The following is a 14,074-nucleotide window of genomic DNA, read 5'->3' on the forward strand; positions in this document are numbered from 1 at the left end:
CCAGCCCGCGAGATCATTTTAGATAGATCTATTATTTTAATTATTAATGGCCCAGCAATATGAAGCCTATGATTGTAAGTTAATACCAATCATAAAAATAATGCTTGCTCAGCAGTCTTCTTCATAAGAAACGGAATTTGTGAAGTGAAACACTTTGTAGTTATAGCAGAGACTGAGACACATGAGAACAGGCTGAAAAAACTGAGGCAATGAAAGCTGCGTTCGCATGCGCCCGACTGATCCGGCCCGCATGAAGCTGCATTTTGCCCAATCCGGCCCGTGACCTAAAATTAGTTTGACACCCCTGGGTTAGAGCATGAAGGGATATGGTGAGAAGAGAGGAGATTGGAGCCAAGAGGAAAACTGATCAGCTAAGATGAAGTGGCAGAGCAGATTCAATGGACCAAATGGCCTAATTCTGCTCCTATTTCTTAAGGTCTCACGGTTTAAATCAACTGTAAATAGCCTGCAAAATCCACAATTTATATCATTCTCCACTCTAAAATCCAAAAATTCTTCACTGGTTAGACCCACCTTTCAACGTTGCCTTATCCCCCACAGGACAGAAGCGATTTTAAAACCCAGACTAATAACATTATATACCTAGTTGAGATAATTTTAAATAAATTCTATTTACCGACTATCAATGCAACTTTTCAGCCAGCTATCAACTTCAGTGTCATCAGAAAGTTTCGTAAATAAAGAAATGAAATGGTTCCTTATGTGCTTCATTTTACAGAAAGGCCACTGAATGCTGGACCACAAAAGAGAATATGGACAGACAATAATAACTTTTTAAACACAAAGAAGCCATCACACACTCTATATGCTGTTGACGTGGGTGGTGGAGTTGTTCAACTTATAAGGTACAAGGAAAGCTGCAGGCCTGGCAATGAGTCTGGTTCTGTGGCTCAGAGTGAAGAAGTGGTTGGGGTGGGCGGGGATTGAAGAGGAGAGCAGCGCTGATAGGTGATTCAGTAACTAGGGAGAATAGATTCTGTGGACATGGAAGAGGCTCCTGGATGATCAGTTACCTCCCAGGTGACAGGTCAGGGACGTCTCAGATCAAGTCCATGACATTTTTTGGGGGTGGGGGGGAAAGAAAAAACAGCAGCTATTAAGCTTCCCCTTCCCTAACACTAATTGGCATCTCCTTAGTGCAAGAGGTTTAAATGGGACCGAATTTGTTAGGTGTGTCCAGGAAGGATTTGTCACACAATAAATAAGCAAGCAGACTAGAGAAGACAGTTTTAGTATGTACTACTGGGCAATGGACGTCGTTAGGTGGCAGATCTCTCAGTGCATGAGTATTTTGGAAACAACGACCACAACGGCTTGACCTTTAGCATAGCATAGAAACAATAAGGATCATGGTATGGGAAAATATTTAATGGGGGAGGAGATAATTATAATATCATCAGGGAGGAAACAAAGTAAATTGGGAACAGAAGCTCTCAGGGAAATGCACAATGGAAATGTGATGGTTGTTTAGGAGTACTTGCATGGGGTTCTGGATAGGTTTGTCCCATTGAGGCAGGGAAAGGATGTTAAGTAAGGTGAAGGAACCATGGCTAACAAGAATGGTGGTACATTTAGTCAAGAGGAAGGAGGAAGCATACTAAAAGTTTAGATAGGAAAGATCAGACAGGGCTCTTGAGAATTATAAAGGTAGCCAGTTTAAGGAATGTCTTAGGAGAGTTAGAAGGGGTCATGAGAAGGCCTTGGTGAGTATGATTAGCAAAACCCCTAAAGCATTCTAAAGGTGTGGGAAAAAAGGAGGATGGCTAGACTGAGTATAGGACTGATCAAAGATAAAAGAAAGAAACATGTGCCTGGAGTTGGAGGAAGTAGGGGAAGTTCTGAATGATTACTTTACTTCAGTGAGAGGGATCTTGATGAATGTGAGGTCAATGTAAAATAGGCTAATGTGCTGGAACATGTCAAGGTTAAGATAGAGAATGTTAGAACTTCTGAAGACTTAAACTTCCAGTTTAAGATAGCGCTACCAAAAGCATGTGACAGCTCACTAGTAGTTCAGAAGGCAAGAAATTTGACTAAAAACATTATAATAATACCTCTTATGAAGTAAATTATCATCACAAACAAAAAAGGGGTGCAAGGGCCAAACAAATTTGATGAATGAATCGTGCTGGTATGTTACAGAAACAACATAGATGGAGTGAGCCATTCGAAAAGGAGAAGTCAGGGCAGAGGAGTTTCGGTGCCTGTACAACTGGCTCAAGAGCAAGGTTAGATCGCTCTGAGCAGTGAAACCTGGGTCCAGAGTGAGTCACTCGGTGGTGTGGTCTCGGCCCAGAGCCTTTCTCTGCAGCAGTGCCCAGATCCTAGTGCAAGGGATGATACACTGTTTGAACAATTTAATTTTTGAACAATAGACTGGAAAGACAGTATCAGGATCAGAGGTGAGAGCCAATTTCACTTGCCCGCTCACAAAGTTCACTCCCCTCTTCATGGCACTGAGACTATGAAGACTGCCCCAGCTGCTGTGCTCCATATCCGCTAATATGATAAACTGACACTGAGGCTTTGGGCTTATACCAGGCTGCTCCAGGGTTCGGATCTAAGGACTTATTTTGGTTTAGAATGTTGTTGCATGCTTCTATTGTTTGTATAATTTGTTTTCTTTCACTTTTTCTGCACATCAGGTGTTGATCATTATTTTATTTATTTTTAATCATGTTCTTCTGTGTTTCTTGCGTTGTGGCTGTCTGTAAGCAAACAAATCAAGGTTCTATAACTTATAAATTCTTTGATAATAAATGTACTTTGAAACTTTGAGATAAGTAACTGAGACCAGGCAGGTTAAATCCTTGGTTCCCATGGAAAGCAAGGGAAGAGAATGCTGCATGTATCTTTCTTTCCTTAATGGCCAATGGTTCGCACCAGTAGAATCGAGGATTGCAAATGTTATTCCTTTGTTCAAGGTAAAAGGGATAATCATAAAAAGTTTAGACCTCTAAATCTTACATCTTTGGTTGGCAAATGATGAGAGGAGTTTCTTGGAGACAGGATTTACAAACATCTGGAGAAGCATAGTCTGATTAGGGATAGTCAGCATGGCTTTGTGAGGGGCAGATTGCATCTCACAAGCCAGACCGACTTTTCTGAGCAAGTGAAAAAACTAAATGATGAAGGTAGAGTGGTAAATGTGGTGTATAAGGTGTTCAACAAGGTTCCCCATGCTAGGCTCATTCAGAAAGTCAGGTGGTATGGGATCCAGGGAAACTTGGCTATGTGAATTCAGAACTGGTCTGACCACAGAAGGCTGTGGTGGAGCATATCCTGCTTGAAGGTCAGCGTCCAGTTGTTTTCCACAGCCTTCTGTTCTGTGGCCTCTGCTCTTTATGATTTTTATAAATAACCTGAGGAAATAGAAGGGTAGGTTAGTGAGTTTGTAGATGCCACAAAGGTTAGTGATGTTGTTAATAGTGTAGAAGGTTGTCTTGGTTACAAGGGGACATTGATAAGATGCAGAGCTGGGCTGAGAAATGGCAGATGGAGTGTAAAGTGATGCACTTTGAAAGGCAGAGTACAAAGTTGATGACATGACTCTTACCAGTGTGGAGGAGCAGAGAGCTATTGGGGTCCAAGCCCATAGATCCCTCAAAGTTGCCACACAAGAACGCAGATGGTTAAGGCATATGGTGCGTTGCCTTTGTTAGTCAGATGGACATGCATAGGATGAGGTACAGATAAGAGAGGATAGCCAGTTCGTTCTTCCCAGCACAGCAATGGCTAATATCAGAGGACATACTTTAATATAATTAGAATAAAAGTGAATGTCAAAGGTATTCCATTTCCCCTTGCACAGAGCGGCAAGTGCATGGAACACACTGCCAAGGGTGGTAGTAGAGGCAGATACTGTATACTTAGATCATTTGAGACTCTTAAAGAGGCACACTGATGATCGAGAAGTGGAAGAAAGGGTTATATTAATCTTGGAGTATATTAAAAAGTCAGCACAACATTGTGGGCTGAAGGGACTGTACTGTGCTGGTCTGCATTCTAAAATTTTTTCAATAAGCAGCTGTATTAGGCCCAAATACTAACCTTACACACAAAGTATTGAAGCAGTAAGTTGCCGGAGTAGGACACATCCACTAACTTCGACCACTTCTTGTCCTTATTCACCTCAACCCCACCCTTGGTCTTGAAGGGAATTATCCTACTCTATTAGTGAAGTATTGTACTGAGCATTAGGTCTAAGCTACACACACACTAAACGTAGGCTCACTTGACAAAAGCACCAAGACAGTATCAGACAAAAATCAGTGTAACTAATTAAAAAATGCACATGCCAGATGTTAAAGGGCAGAAGTCTGACAAAGATCAAATGCAATTGCAATCTTCGATCTATTTTGTATAACTAACAAGGAAGTGAGGAATATAAGAAAGAACAGGTTGTGCAACTCCAAGTCTGCTGCATCATTCAGCAATATCAAACTAACTTTCTATCTCAATGTCCTTTGATTCCCTTAAAGCCCAGAAATACAGTCACCTTTATTCAAATGAAGAGAAGGACTGAACATCAGCATATCTTGTCCCTCACTACTCAACATATCTCTGCTGCTCTTTTCTGCTCCAAAGTGGATGTTGACATTTTCTCCACATTACACTCAATCTGCTATGTAACACCTACTCACTTGGAATGTCTTGGCATCCTTGGTTTGGTACTCTGAAGCAAAATTAACAGAGATTGTAAATAACTAGGGCCCAAGCATTGAGCCCAGCGGCACCTCACTAATCATAACGTGTCCACAGTCCCAGTCTTTGCTCTTTATCCCATTATCAATTCTCAATCCCTGCCTATGTTTAACTTCCAATTCTATGTGTGCATAATTTGTTGATCAGTCGCAAATAGCACCTTTTTATGAGCCTTCTAATAATTTAAATATATATCCACCGTTTTCCCACCTTACCTGTTTTCCAAGTCACACTGAATGAACTTTGGTACATCAATGATTTTTCATTCACAAATTCATGTTAACTCTACACTTTTAAATGTGTTCTTTACTTCCATGCACAAATTCAATGACAAATGCTCAAGTTAAAACATTTTTTTGTTTCAAGTTTTTGGGCCAATTTAATCATCAGACCATCCTCCATTTTTAAAAAAACAATTACAGAATTTTCAATGCCATACATTTGACTGACTTCTTGGTATTCGCTTTGTTTTGCTGTCTTGGATGCAACTTAAGTATGAAGTCATTTATGAAAACATAGCTTCTGGAAACCAGACTTCATGTGTTAATTTTCACTGATTGGTTAAGAAGTGAGCAACAGCAATTAGAGAAGATTACAGAAGTGGTAGAAAGTGGGTGTACTTACCTCTTTAGTTTCTTCTGGATCAGAATGATCCACAGTAACATACAAATCGTTCTGTAAGTATTTCAAAGCATTCAAAGGATCTGCTCGCGCTTTCTCCTCAAATCTGTAAAAAATTGAAAGTGCAGCAAATAAAGAACAAGCACAAGATGGCAAGTCATATCACATTAATGAAACAATTCCCAAAGCCAAGTGACAAGCTCAGTTGTGAGAGCAAAATCTAGCAAGGGCACCTGTTACTTCTTTCAGAGTAGAATGGGGAAAAGGCTAGGGAAGAACTAAGAATTGGTTTCACTACTCCTTGTGGCCTTCTACAAAATTATACACCCAGAACTCTCCAGACATCACCCACCAGCTTAACTAGGGATTGCTTGTAAAAACATGCCAAAGGATCAGCATAACCCACTGTAAAAGCTCCACCTTGCAATGTAATTAAAAAATTCAACAGGAAAAAAATCCAGTCTACTACAGTACCTGAAATTTATTAAAATCAGTTTTACCAGTACTTTTCAGCAGCCAATACAAACTGCAAATATATTATCCCATTTTATAGTACTATCAATGTTCATTTCTGACACCTTCATCAGACAGTATCAAACAGAAAACCCAGGAAAGGGGATATTCAATCATGGCTAGATCTGTGTGTGGACCCATTTGACCTCCTGACATTATAATCAAATAATCACCCTGGAATTTAAGCAATGAAAAATAACACACCTGTTACGGTTTCAGAGCTCTGTAGCTACGTGCAAAATTTCAGCCAAAATTAAAGAGCAAATTGGTGATGGGAGCTTATAAAATTGAATAAGAATGCAGAAATAAACATTTGATAATGGCTAAAATCTTCAGTTTATCAAATGACTTCAGATTATGCTTATTTGAAAAATAGGCTATTCGAAAATCATCCTTTCAGTATATTCTGTTAGTTCCATGGGTGTAAGTTAACAGAAAGGGATCAATAATTCTACTGGGTGTTTTTTTTAATAGACCATCCAAAAGTAACAGAGATCTAGGGAAAGATAGGGAGACAGATTCTGGAAAGGTGTAATAACAGGGTTGTTGTGGTGGGAAATTTTAATTTCCCAAATACTGATTGGCGCCTTCTAGAGCAAGAAGTTTAGATGGGGTGGAGTCCATTAGGTGTGTTCAGGAAGGTTTCCCAACACAATATGCAGATAAGCCTACAAGAGAGGAGGCTGTACTTGATCTGGTATTGGGAAATGAACCTGGTCAAGTGTCAGGTCTCTTAGTGGGACAGCATTTTGGAGATAGACAATAGGTGCAGAAGTAGACCATTCAGCCCTTCGAGCCTGCACCACCATTTTGAGATCATGGCTGATCATCTACTATCAATACCCGGTTCCTGCCTTGTCCCCATATCCCTTGATTCCCCTATCCATAAGATAACTATCTAGCTCCTTCTTCAAAGCATCCAGAGAATTGGCCTCCACTACCTTCCGAGGCAGTGCATTCCAGACCTCCACAACTCTCTGGGAGATGTAGTTTTTCCTTAACTCTGTCCTAAATGACCTACCCCTTGTTCTCAAACCATGCCCTCTGGTACTGGGCTCTCCCAGCATCTGGAACATATTTCCTGCCTCTATCTTGTCCAATCCCTTAATAATCTTATATGTTTCAATCAGATCCCCTCTCAATCTCCTTAATTCCAGCATGTACAAGCCCAGTTTCTCTAACCTCTCTGCGTAAGACAGTCCAGACATCCCAGGAATTAACCTCATGAATCTACGCTGCACTTCCTCTACAGCCAGGATGTCCTTCCTTAACCCTGGAGACCAAAACTGTACACAATACTCCAGGTGTGGTCTCACCAGGGCTCTGTACAAATGCAAGAGGATTTCCTTGCTCTTGTACTCAATTCCCTTTGTAATAAAGGCCAACATTCCATTAGCCTTCTTCACTGCCTGCTGCACTTGCTCATTCACCTTCAGTGACTGATGAACAAGGACTCCTAGATCTCTTTGTATTTCTCCTTTACCTAACTCTACACCGTAGAGTTCACATAGTGATAGTGATCACAATTCTATCTCCTTTACCATAGCATTGGAGAGGATGGGAACAGCCGTCAGGGAAGTGTTTAACTGGAGTAAAGGGAAATGTGAAGCTATCAGGCAAGAACTTGGAAACTTAAAATTGGTGACCAGTGGTGTGCCTCAGGGATCTTTTCTGTGACACCTTCTCTTCATGATTTTTATAAATGACCTGGATGAGGAAGTGGAGAGATGGGTTAATAAATTTGCTGATGACATGAAAGTTAGGGGTGTTGTGGATTGTGTGGAGGGCTGCCAGAGGTTACAATGGGACATTGATAGAATGCAAAATTGAGCTGAGAAGTGGCAGATGGAGTTCAATTCATAAGTGTGAAGTGGTTAATTTTGGTAGGTCAAATATGATGGCAGAATATAGTATTAATGGTAAGTCTCTTGGCAGTGTGGAGGATCATAGGAATCTTGAGGTCCGAGTCCATAGGACACTCAAAGCTGTTGTGCAGGTTAACTCAGTGGCTAAGAAGGCATACAGTGCATTGGCCTTCATCAACCGTGGGATTAAGGTTAAGAGCCAAGAGATAATGTTACAGCTTTATCGGACCCTGGTCAGACCCCATTTGGAGTACTGTGCTCACTTCTAGTCATCTCACTACAGAGGGATGTGGAAACCATAGAAAGGGTGCAGAGGAGATTTACAAGGATGTTGCCTGGATTGAGGAGCATGCCTTATGAGAATGGTTTGAATGAACTCGGCCTTTTCTCCCTGGAGCGATAGAGGATGAGAGGTGACCTGATAGAGGTGTATAAGGTGATGAGAGGCATTGATTGTGTGGATAGTCAGTGGCTTTTTCCAGGGCTGGAATGGCTAACTCAAGAGGGCATAGTTTTAAGATGTTTGGAAGTAGCTACAGAGGAGATGTCAGGGGTAAGTGTTTTTTAAAAACACAGACACAGAGTGGTGAGTTCGCGGAATAGGCTGTCAGCAACAGTGGTGGAGGCAGATAAGAGATTTCTGGATTAGTACAAGGAGCTTTGAAAAAAAGAGCTGTGGGTAACCTGAGGTAATTTCTAAAGTACATACATGTTCGGCACAGCATTGTGGACCAAAGGGGGCCTGTATTATGCTGTAGGTTTTCTATGTTTCTATGAAGGATTAACACACAACTCGTGAGCTATGCTTTTACCAATTATCTAAAAGTTCCACTGTTGTCTGAGGTGTTATGCTTTATTACCTTGGGAAAGGTTTGGAACTAGGGTGTAACATACCTGTGCTTCCTGATGAGATATCTGCAATGTCTCAGGAGGTAGTCCTTGGAGGGGCGGCAAAGCTTTAATGACCAAAAATCATCTAGTCTCATCTTCGGAGAGCACGACTTGCCAGGATTCCCACCAAACAAGTAGTGAACCTGCACACAGAAATGTACAGCCTCATTTAATATGTAACAAAAGCATAAACCACGGGACTATCATTCTAAAAGACAAGACTTTCAGAATCAGAATGACGACACTGCAAAAAAATGCTTGAATACAATGCTCAAAAGTCTGCATCAAAGAGAACCAATTTATCATCAAAGCTTTAAGGATATCCTGAGGATGAAGACTGAAATGGGTCAAGGATCAGAAGACACAAACCCTTTTTTTTCTCACTAATGAAATACCCCAATGATTATTATCTGAAATTTCCCATCCACCAGCTGTGCAGGACAGCCATTAGGGAAGAGGAATAGCAAGGTTATATCTGCATAGGTATTCATCCTCCTAAATGTAAAATGTTATTATCACACTACCAGTTGTAAGAATTTGCTATGCATAAATTGGATGTCATGTTTTACATCAAGGAAAAGGAAGCAATAAAGTTCAAGAAAGCTACAAAATGAGTAAGCAAACCAAAGGATAACAATGATCAGGTCATTTTGTACTGAAAATGCCAACTGTAGCTAAATTGGTAACATCTTCTCTGCAATCTAGTTGCCAGGTTAAGTCCCAGAAATCTGATCACCAAGTAATGGACTAACAGTCCAGAGTGATACTGATCAAAGTGCTAGATTTCTGATGAGATATTATCTAAAACTGTCTTCTCTCAGGTGGATGCAATCTCATGGGAAGATTCAGAAATGAAAGGCATCTCGTGTCCTTGCCAATTTATCCCTCAAAATTAGCATCAAAAGCAGACCTGATCCATCCCTTGGGTTCTTGCTGTATATCACCTTTTTTTAAAAAAAACCTCTTCTCTTCTCATCATCCAAAGAAGCAAACAGTAATTCACTGACACTTAAAAGAGAAATTCTGCAGATGCTGGAAATCCAAGCAACACACACAAAATGCTGGAGGAACTCAGCAGGCAGGCAGCATCAATGGAAAAAGGTACAGTCGACGTTTTAGGCTGGAGGGCTCGGGCCAGTCCTGCAGAAGGGTTTCAGCCTTAAATGTCCACTGTACATTTCACTTGCACTTAGCCCAGTAAGTGCACTTAGCCCAGTAAGTGTTTAGCATTCAAAGGTTACAATATGGTTGCCCCTACAATGAAGAGAAATGCAAACTGACTGACCATTTTGCAGAGTACTGCATCCAGTTCACAAGGTGACTCAAAGATTTGAGTCACCACAACTTTCCATCACACTCTGATCCATTCATCTGAGGCTTTTTACAGCAATATGACAAGGGCCAACATAAACCCTCATCTCATGCCATAGCACGTTGTCTTTCAGACTCTATACTGAATTCCCTCCCCACCACTGAACGCATCTACAACAAACGCTGTTGCTGGAAAGCTGCATTCATCATCAGGGATTCCTGCCACCCAGGGCATGCCTCTTCCCGCTGCTGCCATGAGGAAGAAAAACTCACACCATCAGGTTCAGGAACAGATATTACCCCTCAATCATTAGGCTCTGGAACCAAAGGGGATAAATTCAGTCAACTTCACTTGCTCCCATCGCTGGGATATTCTCACAACCTATGGGCTCACTTTCAAGGACTCTGTCTCATGTTCTTGATATTTTTTCCTTACTTATTTATAATTATATCTTTCTTTTCACATTTTTACATAGTTTGTTGTCTTTTGCATGCTGGCTGAATGCCCAAGTTAGTGTGGTGTTTCATTAATTCTGTTCTGGTTATTATTCTATTGTGGATTTATTGAGTATGTCCACAAGAAAATAAATCACAGGATTGCTTGTGGTGGGATATTTGTATTTGAACAATTAACTCCAGGTAACCTCTTACTCTGCTTCCATCAGAACAATGCAAATCAATCATCTGCGATATTGGCTCAGTTTTTTGCCACTCCATCAGTGCAAGATGACTTGCTGGATCTCTCTCAAAGCTCTGTATTCTTCAGCTTTTATTTTCCTTGCATCTGGCAGCTACATTTCATAGTGTGTGTTCATTTTCATTTTAAGTGCCCCCATTAATTCATCAAGAAGGTGATCTCTTCAACTGGCCCCCACAACACTGTCCTCTACCTAATAGAGATATTCCCTTTAACATATATATCTCTTCACCAACATACAAACTAATGTTTTCTCTTTATCCCCATTTCTGACTGCTTTGACCTGAAGGATCTTTGACCTCAAATGATAATTGCTTCTTTCCATAGGTGAAGCCTAACTTGCTGGTTTAAAAAAAAAACTAAATACAAATATTGGTTTCTCTGAAGGGTTTTCTGGACTTCAAAAGTACTGGAATGCACATCTTGTTGAACACGGGCTATTACAATTCAAATGGGAATTCTCTTCCTATAACAATATTTTTCCATGATTTTCCTTTCTCATTAGTTGGCTGTATCCCAATTGATGCATTTTATTTATTACAGATTTCCAAATGGAAGTTCCATAGACACTGTCAAAAAAAACTTGATTGCTTTATTACCACTTTATAAGATGGAAATATGCTGAATATGCTAGTCAGAAGTGGAGAAATGCAGCAGCTGATTTCTAATTTTCCATTTAACTCCTCCCTCACCTCAACTCAGGGCCTGAAAGTCTTTCCAGGTAAGCCAACACTTCATCTGCAAATCTGTTGGGGTCATCTACTGTATCCAGAGTTCCCTATGCATCCCCCTCTACATTGCTGAGACCCAATGTAGATCAGGGGCCCACTTTGACAGTCACCTTCTCTCCATCTAGAAATGCAGGATTCCCCAGTAGCCAACCATTTAAATTCCTATTCCTATTCTGACATTTCAATCCAGGACCGCCTCTTATGAGGGGGACTCTCAAATTGGAGAAGCAGCACCTCCTATTCCATCTAGGTAGCCTCCAACCTGATGGCATGAACATCGCTTTCTCCAACTTCTGGTATTTGTTGCCCACCCCCTCCTTTCCCTCTTCTTCAGTTCCCCACTTTGGCCTTTTATCTCTTCTCCTCACCTGCCTATTACTTCCCTCTGTGACCCTCCTCCTTCCCCTTCACCCATGGACCACTCTCCTCTTCTATCTGATTTCTTCTTCTCCAGTATTTTATCTTTTTGACGAACCTAGCTTCATCTACTGCCTTCTAACTTGATCTCCTTCCTGTCCATCCACCTTCTTATTCTCGCATCTTCTCCTTCCTTTCCAGTCCTGATGAAAAGTCTCTACCCAAAACAGATGCTGCCTGATTTAATGAGTTCACAAGATAACAAGACAAAGGAGCAGAAGTGGGCCATTTGGCCCATCAAGTCTGCTCCGCCACTCCATCATGAGCTAAACTATTCTCCCATCTAGTTCCAATTTCCGGCTTTTTCCCCATATCCCTCGATACCCTGACTGAGTTCCTCCAGCATCCTATGTACTATATGTACTATGTATTTCCAGCATCTGTAGACTACTAGACTTGGTTTGCAAATCTAAAACCATGTGCAATGATTGCAGCACCAAGTTTTGGACTAATGCTCTAAAGATCCTATCAAATGAAAATTTTAAAAATAAGAAATCAGTTTCAGAGTTCCCTTTCACACTCGCTTAGTTAAGTCTTGGATGGCTCCAACCTCAGACCATGTACTTTCTTAAGAGTTGTCTACTCAGTGGCCACTTTATTAGGTACACCTGCTTGATAATAGATACCTAATCAGCCAATCAGGTGGCAGCAAGTCAATGCATAAAAGAAAGCAGACATGGTTGTAAGTGGATGGACTACAGCAGCAGAAAACACCAACATACACTCAGTGGCTACTTTATTAAAACCAGGAGGTGCTGAGTATATTTCATCAATGTGATTCACAACTAAAGTTGGGTCGAATAAAATAATGGGCAAAAACTTGTTCAAGTTATACTGGATGAATTGGCAACTGAACCGTATTGTAAATCTATCTGCACCCATACACCCTAAGAGTTTCTTGAAGAGTACAAGTTTCTTCAATGAGGCATAGGTGGTAATTGATCTTAACTAATCAGAATCACCATAGGCATACTGAGACAGTCAGTTATTTCATTCACTCAGAGGTAACTTGCTTTCATTTTTAGTCACCAACAGGAACCTCCAAATAACATTTCCATTAATCTTCTATCTAAAGAGGCATTATTTGGTTTGCATTCAAAACTTGCTGAAACTCCAAACCAACTTTGCACTTCAACATTGACAAGCTACTTCCCCTGACTGCAATCAATATTACATTCAAACTAAACATTTATGAGAAGCCTTCACAGATGGACATTATGTAATATAGTAATCTCACAAGTGAGCTTAGAGCATGAACCAACACTTTGAATTACAATATTATGTTAATCATAGTAAAGTGGTTGAAGGAAGAGCAGATTGGGAGCTTAATGCTTAAAACATAAAAGTTTTAGACACAACAGAAGGAAATGCAAAAGAGCGGGCGTGATACTGCTGAGTAGGTAGAACATCTTGGCAGGACTTATGTTTTCTAGGGGAATTATCCATTGAAGCCTTGAGTGAAATTTAGGAATGAGAGGTTTCATGGGTTTATATTATATTCAGCAACAATTAAGAGATATGTAAGCAAATCATGGAAGTTTAGGAGCAATAGGATTGTAATAGAGAGCAGGTTTAACTTTCCCAGTATTGACTTGGATGTCTTTAATGCAAGGGACAGCATTTCTTTATAAATTTGTCAAGGTTGGCCAACCTAATATCGTCAGCAGAGGTGGAAGGGTGGGGTGGGGGGGGGGGGGGGGAAGAGAGGGTATGTGTGTGGCGACACAGTCATAGGTATACAGAAAGTAAAGAGAATGAGTGAGGTCCAAAATGAATACTCATCTTTATTCATAAAAAAAAATGCAATTGTTAGCAGTTTTAGGGAGGGCTGCACTGATGGCCTGGAGCATATCAGAATTAAAAAGCAGAGATCTTAGATATTACAGAATACAGAAGAGCTGATAAAGCCCCAAAGGCAGCTAAGATCTATCTCAATTTGCAAGTGAGGAGGTAGCTGGGGTACTGACTTGAGTAGTCCAAGACAGGTTTCAGGAGACTTAAAGATAGCTAACATTTTTCCTTTAAGTCAGGTAGCTACAGGCCAACAAGCTTCAGGTGAGTAGTAGATAAATTACTCCACAAAATTCAACATGTTAGCAATTATACACTGTGCATATGGAAAGGAAGGGGCTGATCATTTGGAAAGCCAGAGGAAGCTAGAATGGCATTCTGCAAGGGAAATACTGCCTCACTAACTTGATTAAGATTTTTCAGGTGGTAAAAAAGAAGGCTGACAAATAGGGTAAAAGTTGTTTATTTGGCTTTAGTAAAGAGGTCGACACAGTCTTTCATGATAGCTTGAA

The 14,074-nt window shown here is 40.6% G+C and overlaps 1 protein-coding gene across 5 annotated transcripts in view; it reads right to left on the reverse strand.

The window, feature by feature from the left end:
* The window catches only part of mkln1 (muskelin 1, intracellular mediator containing kelch motifs), a 149,417-nt gene that overhangs the window by 8,756 nt on the left and 126,587 nt on the right, over nucleotides 1-14,074 (reverse strand). For all 5 annotated transcript variants that reach the window (XM_059987090.1, XM_059987089.1, XM_059987088.1 and 2 more), the window contains 2 exons: nucleotides 8,619-8,758; nucleotides 5,350-5,452 (listed from right to left, as the gene is read on the reverse strand). In XM_059987090.1, the coding sequence (XP_059843073.1) occupies nucleotides 5,350-5,452; nucleotides 8,619-8,758 (243 nt within the window). The remainder of the gene's footprint in view (nucleotides 1-5,349; nucleotides 5,453-8,618; nucleotides 8,759-14,074) is intronic.

The sequence above is a fragment of the Hypanus sabinus genome, chromosome 13 (assembly GCF_030144855.1).
Source record: "Hypanus sabinus isolate sHypSab1 chromosome 13, sHypSab1.hap1, whole genome shotgun sequence".
NCBI classification, from domain to species: domain Eukaryota; kingdom Metazoa; phylum Chordata; class Chondrichthyes; order Myliobatiformes; family Dasyatidae; genus Hypanus; species Hypanus sabinus.